The 14,434-nt window shown below is 44.8% G+C and overlaps 1 protein-coding gene across 1 annotated transcript; it reads left to right on the forward strand.

The window, feature by feature from the left end:
• The first annotated feature begins 2,470 nt into the window (after positions 1-2,470).
• LOC111974926 (rho GTPase-activating protein 25) lies at positions 2,471-12,371 on the forward strand. The gene is made up of 11 exons (XM_024003006.2): positions 2,471-2,907; positions 6,076-6,278; positions 6,526-6,613; positions 7,289-7,402; positions 7,713-7,920; positions 8,420-8,552; positions 8,874-8,947; positions 9,244-9,365; positions 9,883-10,040; positions 10,741-11,330; positions 11,532-12,371. The coding sequence occupies exons 1-11, from the start codon at positions 2,844-2,846 to the stop codon at positions 11,731-11,733; spliced, it is 1,956 nt and encodes a 651-aa protein (XP_023858774.1). The 5' UTR covers positions 2,471-2,843; the 3' UTR covers positions 11,734-12,371.
• Positions 12,372-14,434: the final 2,063 nt, after the last annotated feature.

Below are 14,434 nucleotides of genomic sequence, written 5' to 3' on the forward strand. Positions count from 1 at the left end.
ACAGACACATCTCAACATCAACTGTTCAGAGGAGACTGCGTGAATCAGGCTTTCATGGTCGAATTGTTGCAAAGAAACCACTACTAAAGGACACCAATAAGAAGAAGAGACTTGCTTGGGCCAAGAAACACGAGCAATGGACATTAGACTAGTGGAAATCTGTCCTTTGGTCTGATGAGTCCAAATTAGAGATTTTTGGTTCCAACCGCCCTGTCTTTGTGAGATGCAGAGTATGTGAACGGATGATCTCTGCATGTGTGGTTCCCACCGTGAAGCATGGAGGAGGAGGTGTGATAGTGTGGGGGTGCTCTGCTGGTGAGATTGTCTGTGATTTATTAACCAGCATGTCTACCACAGCATTCTGCAGCAATATACCATCCCATCTGGTTTGCGCTTAGTGGGACTATCATTTGTTTTTCAACAGGACAATGACCCAGCACACCTCCAGGCTGTGTAAAGGCATTTTGACCAAGAAGGAGAGTCATGGAGTGCTGCATCAGATGACATGTCTACAATCACCCAACCTCAACCCAATTGAGATGGTTTGGGATGAGTTGGACCGCAGAGGGATGGAAGAGCAGCCATCAAATCAAATCAAACTTGATTTGCCACATGCGCCGAATACAACAAGTGTAGACTTTACCGTGAAATGCTTACTTACAAGCCCTTAACCAACAGTGCAGTTCAAGAAGAAGAAAATATTTACCAAGTAGGCTAAAATAAAAAGTAATAATAAAAATGAACACAATAAGAATAACAATAACGAGGCTATATACAGGGGGCACCGGTACCGAGTCAGTGTGCAAGGGTACAGGCTAGTTGAGGTAATCTGTACATGTAGGTGGGGGTGAAGTGACTATGCAAAGGTAACAAACAAACAGCGAGTAGCAGCAGTGTACGGGGGGTCAATGTAAATTGTCCGGTGGCGGTGTTTATGAGTTGTTCAGTAGGCTAATGGCTTGGGGGTAGAAGCTGTTGAGGAGCCTTTTGGTCCTAGACTTGGTGCTCCGGTACCGCTTGCCGTGCGGTAGCAGAGAAAACAGTCAGTGACTGGAGTCTCTGACAATTTTATGGGCTTTCTTATGACACTGCCTATTATATAGGTCCTGGATGGCAGGAAGCTTGGCCCCAAACTTAATGATGGTGTTGGAGTCGTGTTTGACCACGCAGTCGTGGGTGAACAGGGAATACAGGAGGGGACTAAGTACACACCCCTGAGGGGCCCCAGTGTTAAGGATCAGCGTGGCAGACGTATCGTTGCCTACTCTTACCACCTGGGGGTCGGCACGTCAGGAAGTCCAGGATCCAGTTGTAGAGGGAGGTGTTTAGTCCCAGAGTCCTTAGCTTAGTGATGAGCTTCTTGGGCACTATGGTGTTGAACACTGAGCTGTAGTCGATGAACAGCATTCACACATAGGTGTTCCTTTTGTCCAGGTGAGAAAGGGCGGTGTGGAGTGCCATTGAGATTGCGTCATCTGTGGATCTGTTGGGGCGGTATGCGAACAAGTACTTAGCATATGTGGGAACTCCTTCAAGACTCTTTGAATAGCATTCCAGGTGAAGCTGGTTGAGAGAATGCCAAGAGTGTGCAAAGCTGTCATCAAGGCAAAGGTTGGCTACTTTGAAGAATCTAAAATCTAAAATATATTTTGATTTGCTTAACACTTCTTTGATTACTACATGATTCCATATGTGTTATTTCATAGTTTTGATGTCTTCACTATTATTCTACAATGTAGAAAATAGTAAAAATAAAGAAAAAGCCTTGAATGAGTAGGTGCGTCCAAACTTTTGACTGGTACTGTGTATATATATATATTTTTTTCTTCTGAGCTTTCTTATATCTCCTAGTTAAAGGACAAAAACTTCAAAACCGTGTTTCTTATTATGTATTTTTTGACTGTCTTTTGCCATTAATGAATATGTTATCCAATGAGTTTCTCTGGGGTACAGTAGTAAAGGCCAAATTCAATATTTTATCAAATCCTTTTATATATATTTTTTCATACATAAATGGGTCCTAAAATGTCAAATCAGATAGCTAAATGATTTATAGTATGACCATCTTAAAACAATTCTATATGTCAGCTTGGAACCCCCCGCAATAGCTTAGACTTTTAAGAATGAATACTGTACCTTTGAATGAGGCAGGAACACTATAGCCTACTTTCACTCCTGACTATAGTTTTCCTCAGAGTGTGTTGGGCTGTGGTTCTCATTAGGGCAGTATTGTAATATATTAATCAGTGCCCAAATTCTAAAATAAATAACCAATGCTGTACCAGCAAGCCACAATGTTACAATTTTAGACGTAAAAAATCTAGTTGAAATGTATGACTGTGAACACATACCGTTGGCTGCATGTTGCCGGTAAGCGACATTGCCACAGCTTGAAGAGACTGCAACCCAGAAACAAAACCCACTTCCTCCTGAGAGAGAATAAAGGGAGACCAGTGGTTAAGTGACACTAGTGAATGGTTCGTCATTTGAAACCTTCTATCGTAGAGCACTTGCTATGATATACCTACCTGGAGAGGGAAGTATTTACAGTGCGGTGAAGTATTAGAATAGCAGAACATGTATCTAGAGGGAAGTAGAGGGAACATGAAAGAACGTGTTTTGACATGTTGAAAAAAAAATGAAAAGATAGATTAGTAGCTATACAGGAAGTAGGAAGTCAGATACAGAAAGGTTTTAGTGTGACAGACAGACTGGAGATCTACAGCAAAAACCCTCATACATGTGTGTGTGCTGTGTGTATATATGTGAGTGTGTGTGTGTGCGCGTGAGTGTGTGAGTGTGTTGTGAAGTGAGATACTGATCTTTTCTATGAAGGAGGAATCATGTCGCTCAAGCTACCTCGGAACTGGGACTTCAGTACCCTTAAAGCTGAAACATCTAGAATAGGTAAGTTACTGGATGTTACCCTAAACACGAAGCTATTCTTGGGAGTCATTGCGTTTGCGTAAATAGGAAAATGTGTTGTTGTATCATCAGTTGCATTGTACACTAGTGCATGTGTGTTACATGCGTCTCTGAAGAGGTATAGAGACTGGACCTGTGGGTTTAACGGCCCACGGCAGTCAAAAATAGGATTTTCTAAAGTTATATTTCCACACTTTGTGGTTGGAATAATAACAACTGCTGTGAAATTGTGAGAATGTAGAAAAAAATGCTTAAAATTTCAGCCTGTTTTGGTGGGATGGAGTTTTGGCTTGCCTGGTGATACCACCAGGCAGTACATTAGCTACTAGACCAGAGTTCTAAACCTCTCTGCCAATAACAGCAAATGTTCAGTTTCCCCCTCCCCACTCAGACCACTCCCAGAGTCCGTGAAAAATTCTTGCTTGAGAAATTGCTCTTTCCTAAGAAGCTACATTTGTTTCTTTTTGACAAGTTTAATTTAAAACAATCACATTAAGGTACTTAATTGTTAGCCAGAATTGATTTGATATTGAGATAAAAACGGCTGCATTGGTACTTTAAACTTGTTCCATCTGAGTGGGTATGACCACAAGTCAGAGACTACTATGAGGACACACCAAATGCATTTGGTGGATCCTTTCTGTCTTCTTCCAATGCTTCTTAAAAGGAAAGTAACCCAAAATAACAGAAAGTAATCAGATTACGTTACTGAGTTTGGGTAATCCAAAAGTTACATCACTGATTACAATTTTGGACAGCTAACTAACTAGTAACTATAACGGATTACATTTACAAAGTAACCCAGCCATCACTAGACATGAGGTTGACTGTGGCACTGTGTGTGCCAGCGGCATACTGAGAGTGTTTTATTTAGACTGTTGTTCTTATACTTGGTTATATTTCTGTGTTAAACTGTGTTTGTGGTCCAGGGCCATGGCTTACAGAAGGATCATGCACCTGATTACAGCAGGTGTGGTGCACCTATAACTTAACAAAACAGTGCATGAGTGCATGTGAATACATATATAGCCGACATAGCCTTATATGGCAATGTCATGACTTCACACAACTATTAGTGGAATGTTGCAGCTGTCATCAACCTGTCAGGTAAAACAGTGTGGATACTGCTCCTATTTATGATGAACAGGTTTATGTAGTTTAGTAGGTACACATCAGCATTGCTGGGAAACAAGTTTCTTATTATTTCTATGAAAAGAAGTGACTTCTTATGCTACGAGGGCCACCCCTCACAGCCTGGTTCCTCTCTAGGTTTCTTCCTAGCTTTCCGGCCTTTCTAGGGAGTTTTTCCGAGCCACCGTGCTTCTACACCTGCATTGCTTGCTGTTTGGGGTTTTTGGCTGGGTTTCTGTACAGCACTTTGTGACATCAGCTGATGTAAGAAGGGCTTTATAAATACATTTGATTGATTGCTTGACTGCCATGATTGTTTCGTTTATCACACAGTATACTTTACCAGTCAGTTACTCACAACCCTGAGAACTTAACCCCAGTCCTCATCTCAAGAAAATGTAGTGCTATAGTTTCAGGCAGCAAGGCGTTTCTCATTTTCTCTGTGCCCTTTGGGTACTTTCAGCAGGAAGTTGATGAAATGTCAGAACAGTAGCTGTGACTCTGCAGACTCGTGTGTTTGTGTGTGAGAGCGACTGTGCGAGAAGGCCTGATGACTCCTATAATTTCCCTTACACCAGTACACTGTACACACATTTGTATCTACGGCTACCCTCGATTCATCAGAGGATCAAAAGCCATACATGTCAATGGCATTATATAGGGATAAGAAATATGTACACAGAATGAATATGTATAGTCACGCAACTGAATGGGGCCAGCGTGTTCTGTCAGTTCAACTGCTGAAGTTAGAACACTATTCCCTATTTAGTACCCTACTTTTGACCAGGCTCCATAAAGCTCTGGTCAAAAGTAGTGTACTACATAGGGAATAGGGTGCCATTTAGGACTGGTCTCTAGGGGTTAAATATTCACGTAACTGAGATCCTTATTTGGAACTACATCTATTTCTGCCGGCTCTTTGTACATTCAATAGGATTGTGCCACGGCCGCGCACTTTCAACCCCTCACTATTCCCACTGACGTGGAAGAGCTGGCGTTCTAGCAACAAGCTCCGTTTGGTTGAGAAGTTGAACATTGTATTCATGCTTCCATTGGGACTCCTGGGTCTAGGAGGTCCTGCGTCCAGTTGACAAGTTCCTCAAGGGTCTGTGTGCGTCTTTCCTTCTTTCCGTGGCGTCTCATACTTCACTGTGTGTGGGCCAGAGGTTCGTCCAGAGTCCTTTGACATGGCCCTCTTCAAGGGATGACGCTATTAAAACAGACCAAAGGGTCTGCGTTTTAGGTGGGGGGGGGGGCTTCAAAGTGTTTCTCCCGTCGATGCAGTCACTTCCTGTTTATATAGCCAGGCTCATCTTCTTCTCTTCTTTCATCTGGCCTGGGAGGTCACGGTGAATTACACAACAAGTGAGCGAACGCTCTCAATCACAATCACACCATCTGTCCGGCAAGCTACAGTACCACCCTGCGTGCCAATCCATGTGTGATTTTCTCTCTCTGTCGTGTGCCACGTAGCCTACAGCTCTACCCCCATCTCCATCCTTTCTTCATACTCTTCCGTTTATCTCTCTCATGCTCTCTTCTGAGATCCTCCACAGACAACTTAGACAGTAAGTCATCATGTTGTTGAGCAATGGCTGGCCTGTTAGTAAAGGACAAATGACTCAACCTTATCTACATTTAGGCCTAGTTGAGACCATGTACTGTATTATTGTTCCTGTGTTGCCCTTCCCTGTAGTCTATTGTGCATGATTGTTGAAGGCACAGTGTATTTGTAGGTCACTATGTTCCTACCATTGAACAATCACGACTAGAATCTAGAAGCATGCACCTTAAACAGGAAGCGTGGCAGGTCAGACAGAGGCGGCCTGTTTCCTGCCAGGCCGCCACTTCTATCTGCTGCAAGTCAGATTGATGCATGTTCAGATGAATAAAAGAGGAAGACCTGACTTGACGGATGTTGAGAGCCTTGTTGACATCCTGGCTGTGTTTAGTGAAGTGTCTCTTAACAAGGCTCTTTTTAACAGTACGGCTGTTCTGTTTGTTTCCGCTCTGCGGCAGCACGGTCTAAGAGTGTGATGCCTGGAGAGGGCAGCCCTGGGTTAGGCTCGCCCGGCTCCACCAGGAGGTCCATGGAGAGGCCTCTGAAGGCTGGCTGGCTGAAGAAGCAGAGGTCCATCGTAAAGAACTGGCAGCTGCGCTACTTTGTGCTGAGAGGAAGCACACTGACCTACCATAAAGACGAAAAGGAAGGGACTGTCCAGGTGAGAGATGGGGTAGAGAAGAAGGCAGATAGGTCTGGGCTCTAGTTATAGCCTTTAACTTAGGCTTTTTCCTGATCTGGTCATGTGGTTAGGAAAACCTTTAAGCATCCAAACAACACTACTGCTGTCAATATTCAGTTATTCATGTTTCCGTCTTTATTGAAGTCCTTCCCTGTGTTTCCTGTAGCCTAGACATGTATGCGTTGTTTACTAAGATGTCAGTGACAGTCTGTCTCTCTGTCCCCAGGGTGTAATTCAGCTGAGGTTCAGTAAAGTCAACGAACTCCCACAGAATCAAGATGATCCAGGAAAATTCCTCTTTGAGATTATACCACGTAAGCAGAAGACAGTCTCAGTTTGTCTCTGACTCTGTCTCTGTCTCTGTCTCTGTCTCTGTCTCTGTCTCTGTCTCTGTCTCTGTCTCTGTCTCTGTCTCTGTCTCTGTCTCGCTTGCTCTCTCTCTCTCATTCTCTCTCTCTCTCTATCTCTCTCTCTCTCTGTGTTCTCTCCCCCTCTCTCTCTCTCGTTCCCTCCATCTCACCATGTCTCTCTCTTGCCCTCCATCTCACCATGTCTCTCTCTTGCTCTCCATCTCACCATGTCTCTCTCTTGTCCTCCATCTTCACATGTCTCTCTCTGTGTCCTCCATCTCACCATGTCTCTCTCTTGCCCTCCATCTCACATGTTCTCTCTTGTCCTCCATCTCACCATGTCTCTCTCTAGCCTCCATCTCACCATGTCTCTCTCTTGTCCTCCATCTCACCATGTCTCTCTCTCGCCCTCCATCTCACCATGTCTCTCTCTTGCCCTCCATCTCATCATGTCTCTCTCAGCCTCCATCTCACCATGTCTCTCTCTTGTCCTCCATCTCACCATGTCTCTCTCTTGCCCTCCATCTCACCATGTCTCTCTCTTGTCTCTCTGTTGAGAGAGGAATTAAAGATATACCTTTCAATCTATGTATGATGTATCCCAGTATGTTGGAGAGTCATACCCTCTCTGTATTCCAGGCAGCAGTGGTGATCGGGAGCGGTACCCGTACGTCCTCATGGCCAACTCCCACAGTGAGATGGAGGAGTGGGTCCGCACGCTTCGCAGGGTGGTTGGATCACCCTCTAGTGGAGGTACAGATAGTCTGCTCACATTAAAGGACAAGAGTTTTCCCTGACCAAGGGACCTGACCAGGAAAAAAACATATAACTAGGACCCAGAATATGTTTTTCCTGGTCAGGTCACATGGTCAGGAAAAAGCGGGTCTCTAGTCATCTGAACTTATTTTCTTGACTTTGGTTCAAGGACTCTTTTTGGAATTGTCTTCGGGCCCATGACATAAAGCCGCAACCCATGAGGAACTAGCCACAAACTTGAAAAACACTGTCTCTGATTCTCCAGTTTGGGCTGTGACTTACTCTAACCGCTCTCCTTCCCTCTCAGCGATATTTGGCAAGAGCCTGGGTGATACGGTAACCCACGAGCAGCGGTTCGGCTCCCACATGGTGCCCATCCTGGTGCAGAAGTGTGCAGAGTTCATCAGAGAACACGGACTAAGCGAGGAAGGCATCTTCAGACTGCCGGGACAAGACAACACAGTCAAACAGTTTAGGGACGCGTTCAACGCCGGAGAGAGACCTTCCTTCCCAATGTGAGACGCCTCAGCGCTAAACTAAGCTAAGCTAACTTACATAAGAGCGTTTGAAGGAACGTTCAAGGGCGCCAACGTACAAACAGACAATTATTACGCCCTTTTAATACAAACTGAAATCCCGTTGGCTTCTTTTCTAAAGGTTGCATAGTAAGATGAGAGAGATGCAGTGAGGATGATAGTACAGAGATGCCTGATACACTTTTCTTCTGTTAGTGCTCTGTGGCTTACACCACATCCTGTCCTAGTAGACAGAGAAAGACAGTTTTATAAGAACCTTCTGCCCACGCTGAACTCTCTATTGTGACAAATTTGTTGAAAAGGGGGACAAACTGATTTGTAGCTGGATTCAACACAAAATCGAAATACACTCAGCACAACTGTATGTTTTGGTTTGTGTGTGTGTGCATGTGTATGCATGTGTGCATGCATGTGTGTGCGCGTGCGACTGTGTGTGGGTGTGCTCGTGCACTGTTTCTGACTGCTTTGTGCCCTGCAGTGACACAGATGTCCACACAGTGGCGTCGTTGCTCAAGCTGTACCTGCGGGAGCTGCCTGAGCCGGTGGTTCCTTGGACACAGTACCAAGACTTCCTGGACTGCAGCCCCATGCTGGACCCCAACAGTGCTGCAGTAGGAACTAATATTTACTTCAGTGAAGAAGTTAGCCAAATATTCTTATAAATAAACACGTCGTCTAGGCTACAATCTGTGATTTAGCTCTACATCGGTCAACTGTGCCAAAATGAGTATGTACTGAATCAAAGTGTTGTCACTTCCTTTAATGATGACCATAGCCAAATGTTGACATTTTTTTTTCTTTTTTTTTCTTCTTCACAATCATTTGTAATTTAGCTTTATTTCTATCACCTGTGCCAAAATGACTAGATGCAGGCCTGCTGAGTAAGAGTGCGTTAGTTGAACTTTGTATATTCCAACTCACTTTCTACCCAGGGTCGTGAGAGACTGGAGAAGCAGATCAGCATCCTTCCTAGAACCAACTACAACCTCCTCAGCTACATATGCAGGTGAGCTTACACATACACAAGCACAGATCAGGGTAGAGAATATTCAATTCAATGACATATCATAGAACCCATTGACGAACGAGCTTCTATTGAAACATTTGACAAGCAATTTGATTACTAACCCTGTGATGATTAGTCTACAGCTTGCCCTTACAGCATTTTGTGTTTGATAAAAAAATAAATAATAATAATCTGCATGGTGAGTGATTCTAAGTCCTATAAATAGGGCACATTATAAGGTATAATTTGGTACTCGCCCTGTGTGACTTTGCTGTCTAAACGTTCTGTCTGTGAAGGTTCTTATTTGAAGTACAGCAGAGCTCCAAGGTGAACAAGATGAGTGTTGAAAACCTGGCCACGGTCATTGGGATCAACCTGCTCAAGTCCCAGATTGAGGACCCCATCACTATGATGAAGGGTGAGACCAGACCACTGCCTGTCAGGATCATCTTAAGCCATGTTAAGGATAGCCCTGGGCTAAGAAATTGCAGTGTGAAACCGGGTTGACGTTAAGTCCATTTCAATTCCAGTCAATTCAGAAAGTAAACCAAATTCCAATTCCAGCATTTCCTCGTTGAAAAACATTGGAAAGAATTTGAATTTCAGTGGACTTCCTGAATTGACTGGAATTCAAATGGTTTTGACCCCAACCCTGGTGCGAAAAGGCCTATAGTGCATGCTGTAACGGGGTGTAATTGTCATTATCAGCAGTAGGCCTATGCTTTTACTTTGAAAGTCATACCTTTATTTTGACATACTGCTGCTGCTTGATGCAATGACAAACTGACCTTACTGTACAGTTCGATTATTTATGAAATGAAGATGCATAGATGCAGTACCATTTATGTCGACAAATTGTTTCTGTATCCTCATTCCCTTCCAGATCTGTCTTTTGTATGAACAGACTGTGCACTTGGCTGTGTCTCTCCTCACAGATACTCCTCAGATCCAGAAGCTGATGACAGTGATGATCAGACAGCATAAGGCTCTGTTTCCTCCGTCTAAAGACGTGGCTCCTTCACCCCCCACCGAGAAGAGTGACAACAAGAAGAGCAGCGCTCCACGCAGCTTTGTGGGCTGGGAGTCTGCTGAGGTAACAACATCACACAGTTATTTTCAACGCAGCCCATAGGGCTCTGGTCAAAAGCAGTGCACTATAAAGGGAATAGGGTACTATTTGGGACTCAACCTTAAAGAGGTTCTTCTCTTATTTCATACCGTGAACGTGGTATAACACATGCACAATTAAAGGAGTAATACATTGAGTACACCGAACATTAGGAACACCTTCTTGATGCACACGGGGAAATTTGAGCGTGAGAAACCCATCAGCTTTGCAGTTCTTGACACAAACTGGTGCATCTGAGATCCTACTACCATGCCGTGCTCAAAGGCACTTAGATCTTGTGTCTTGCCCATTCACCCTCTGAATGGCCCACATACACAATCCATGTCTCAATTGTCTCACGGCTTAAAAATCCTTTAACCCGTCTCCTCCCCTTCATCTACACTGATTGAAGTGGATTTAACAAGTGACACCAATAAGAGATCATAGCTTTCACCTGGATTCAACTGGTTAGTCATGTTTTGTATACTCAGTGTATATTATGATACATTATTATATCAGTAAGCATTGCATAGCTACACTTCTGTAAATGTTCATGTGTGTTGCAGTTTGTAAGAACGCTTTAAGCAAAGCTTGATTCGATTTCAGAATGTTTTGGAGAAGAAATTGATATCTCTCTCTCATTTTAGTTCTGTGGTCTAAATCCACATTCTGTCTGTCCCTGCAGTGTGAGGGGTCTCTGTCCGAGTCTCCAGAGGAGGAAGAGGACACAGACACTCTGGGGCCAGATCCAGTGACCATCTCCATCCCCCAGGCAGAGCCCCAGCAGCCCCACGCCCCCTCCTCATCCTCAGCCATGGACCCCTGGTCCGGGAGCCCCCGCAAACGCACCCAGACCCTGCCCACCCTGAACTGCCCAGTCCCCGGGATGGCCGGCAAGCTGAAGGCCATAAAGTGCTGGAGCCGCATCAATGAGTGCAGCGAGGAGAAAGGGGAGAAGGGGGAGAAGACTCTCTCAGAGGACATCTTTAAGATCCTGGACCTACAGAGTACCTCTCTGTTCGGAGAGGTCCAGAAGAAGGACTGGGAGGACAGAGGGACGGCCAGGAGAGAAAGTGACATCACAGTCACCTATGATGACATCACAGCCACCTCTTCCAAACCCAGCAGGGACCCCCAGCAGAAGTCTCAGCCAGCGACCCCTGAGAAGAAGACAGAGGCCAGTAGAGCTGGGGTTTCATCTTCAGCCCAGCAACCAGACAGTAAGGTTGAACAGCAGGAGGACAGACGGGGAGACACAGAGCACCTCGTTACCAGGTCTATATTATGGAATACTGTCTCTGTCCCAAATGACACCCTATTCCCTATATAGTGCACTACCTTGACTAGGGCTATAGGGAATAGGGTGTCATTTAGGATGCGGAATACTATTTTATTGGAAAGGACACGACGTCAACACTAGTGTACTGTACTCTGCATTCATAAATGCAATCTCTCTCCCTCTCCCCTCCCATGCAGCCTGCAGCAGAGGAACAGAGAGCTGAGTGCCACAGTAGCGGAGCTGCAGTCAGCCCTGGATACAGAGAAGCGCTGTGTGTCTGCTCTGGAGATCCGGCTGAGGAACGCAGAACGCAGCCGCGACGAGGCCCAGAGACGCAACCAGGAGCTGGACCAGGAGATAAAGCAGTTTCTCACCAGAGAACCACAAAGGCCAACTTAGAACCACAAGGGGGCCAACCTAGATCCAGTAGTTCCCCACCAGAGAACCACGAGGGCCAACCTAGAACCTAGAACTGCCTTTAGCTTTAAAGAGATCCCAAAGAGATCCCAAAGAGATCCCAAAGAGATCCCTCAATGCAGTAGATGGATATTTAACATAGAGATCCCTGAACAAGGGAGAGAGAGGTAGAGAGTCAGTGTCTTGGCCAGAGCTGTAACCCTGGCTGGGACCTGAAAAATGTTGCTAGCTTGTCAGTTTGTTTGGTGGGAAAACCCATGTATAAACTCTTTATCTAAAGCAGATGTTGACTACACTTCACATGCATAGGCATAAAATGAGGAATGCTGCAACTGTATGTGAATGGCCTTTGCTTGGTGTAGCTGATCATGGATGTGATGTGTGTATTATCCTATAAAATGCTGATGGTTGCTGACCATGCAGGGGCTGTTACATTTCTATTGTTGGATAACTTACAGCATGTAAATGCAATAGCTATTGGTGCATAGTGTCCAGGTTAAGATCATGTCCAGGACACTTGGACTATAATGGACTGTATTAGTATTTTGGCTGTGATTCAATTCATAGCGCAGCGCGCTGGACAGCCAACAATATGGCTTTTAAAGGCATTTTGCCAACGTTCGCGGAGATCACATTCATGGTAAAACGCTGCGCATGTCGGCTCAATTTGTAAAGGTTCAAATCATGTTTACATTTGTTTGATCCGCAAATTAATAAAGAAGAATAGATTAAGTTGACTGACCAACAATCTGCACAGTTTGTCATTATTAGGGTTGAACTACAACCTTTCAAGAGGGATTGCATGTGATATGTGTAATATGCACGTGAGAGAGAGTGAGAGAGACAGAAAGAATGAATGAGATCAGGGCCAAAGAGAATGTCGTCACACACTGAAGTGGTCAGAAGAAAGATAGTGGAAGGCCAGGGGGGAAATGGCTGGAATGTGTGCGTATGTGCGTGCGTGTGTGTGCAAGTCTGTTCGTGCATTCGTGTGTGTGTGGGAGCACGTTCGTTCGGGCATGTCTGTGCTTGTGAGAAAAACAGGGAGAGAGTGAAAGTGGGACACTGGTGTTATCAAGCATTCTTCAGCATTGCAGGAAGATTGAAGAGAGATGGGGACTGGCAGTGCACAAAGGAGGCATTGCGTAAAAGGGACCGCAGGGGAGATAACAGCACGTCTGTCAACTGTCACCCTGGAGGATGAGTAACGGGGGGGAGGAAGATCCTGTTCCTTCCCATGTCATCTCCTCCTCACGGTCAAGAATGTCTCTTTGCAGGTCACTGTCAGAGACTCAGGAATGAGGACCCCTGAATGAATGTGGAAACAAACACTAGCAGCCATACAGATTCTAAAAGTGCAGTTAAACTATACGTCCGAATTGAGAATCTGGAACCGGCGGTAACGTTAATGAATCTAGCGGAGTCCGTCTTTAAAGGCAAATCTGAGATGACGAGGTGTTATGATGAGGTATTGAGGGGATGCTCAGGTTTTGGAATCACTCATTAAAATACCGTTTCCTGCGTTCATCTTAAAAAGAGAGAAAAAAAAGAGAGAGTGGGCACGTGACTTTAAAGGGGAGGTTAGTGTAGATTACTCCTCTGGTCATTGGTCAGTGGAGATGTGTTCTAGCTTGAGCCATCCAGGTTCTAGTTCCATTGTCACCTTTGACTCCATGCTGTCTCCCTAATCACAGTGGAATGCAAGGAGACTAGTCTGCCCTTACAAAGCATGGAGTCTGCCCTTGCAAAGCCCTCTCCCTCCTGCACTCCATTCTGGGCTGTGGAATCTGGACTAAAGCTGACCTCAGAACCACTGTACTGATGTCTGACGGACATGTGAGGGCACAGCGCAGAGCACACTGGAAACTGTACGTCTTGACTCCTGTGCATTCAATAGGCAGTTGGGCCTCTTAGTCAGACATTCAGACAGAGATAACCGATTCCCAACACTCCAGTGACATCTGCAACGTGTTCGCCAACTTAAAGAGGAAGTGCACCTAAGTGCTGCAAACTTTGAAACACAAGTGGGTAATAAGTAGATTATGGAAAAGTTGTGTCGTGTTGTCGACTTTGTTTCCACAACAGACGAAGAAACAACTTTCTTTCTCCAACTGAAATATATGCTTTTCAAGTTTTTATTTTGAAACATTACAACTTATGTCATAAAATACTAATGAAATGCACGGTCATCTGCGCAGTGCTGTTCTCACCAGCTGATCTCAATCGGTTTGTTATGTGTTCTTCAGACTTGCAGAAGTCCATCATTTCTCATCGCTGCCCATTACATCTCACACCTCATTACATTTCAATTTCATTTGGGAAGGCACTGTCCAACAGACATATCATGTAGCATGCAACATCAATAGACCCTTTATGGATTTGTCAAAAATAAATGGTCAATGGAGCAAATTCCTGTTTCTGCAGCTCCCCCATTTACCAAACAAATAAACACATGAACAATCTCATCCTTGCCTGGTGCTCCGACACAAAACAAAATATCCCTTTTACAAGGAACAGGCTACAGGACAATGTTTACAAAGTCCTCATTAAGGAAGTGGTGAGATAACACACACAGACAGACACACACACACACTCACACGCACACAGGGACACACAAACACAGGGACACAAACACTGAGAAATGCAGAGCTTACCATATCATAGATAACAGACAGAAAGAAAG

Source organism: Salvelinus sp. IW2-2015, linkage group LG15, assembly GCF_002910315.2.
Source record: "Salvelinus sp. IW2-2015 linkage group LG15, ASM291031v2, whole genome shotgun sequence".
NCBI classification, from domain to species: domain Eukaryota; kingdom Metazoa; phylum Chordata; class Actinopteri; order Salmoniformes; family Salmonidae; genus Salvelinus; species Salvelinus sp. IW2-2015.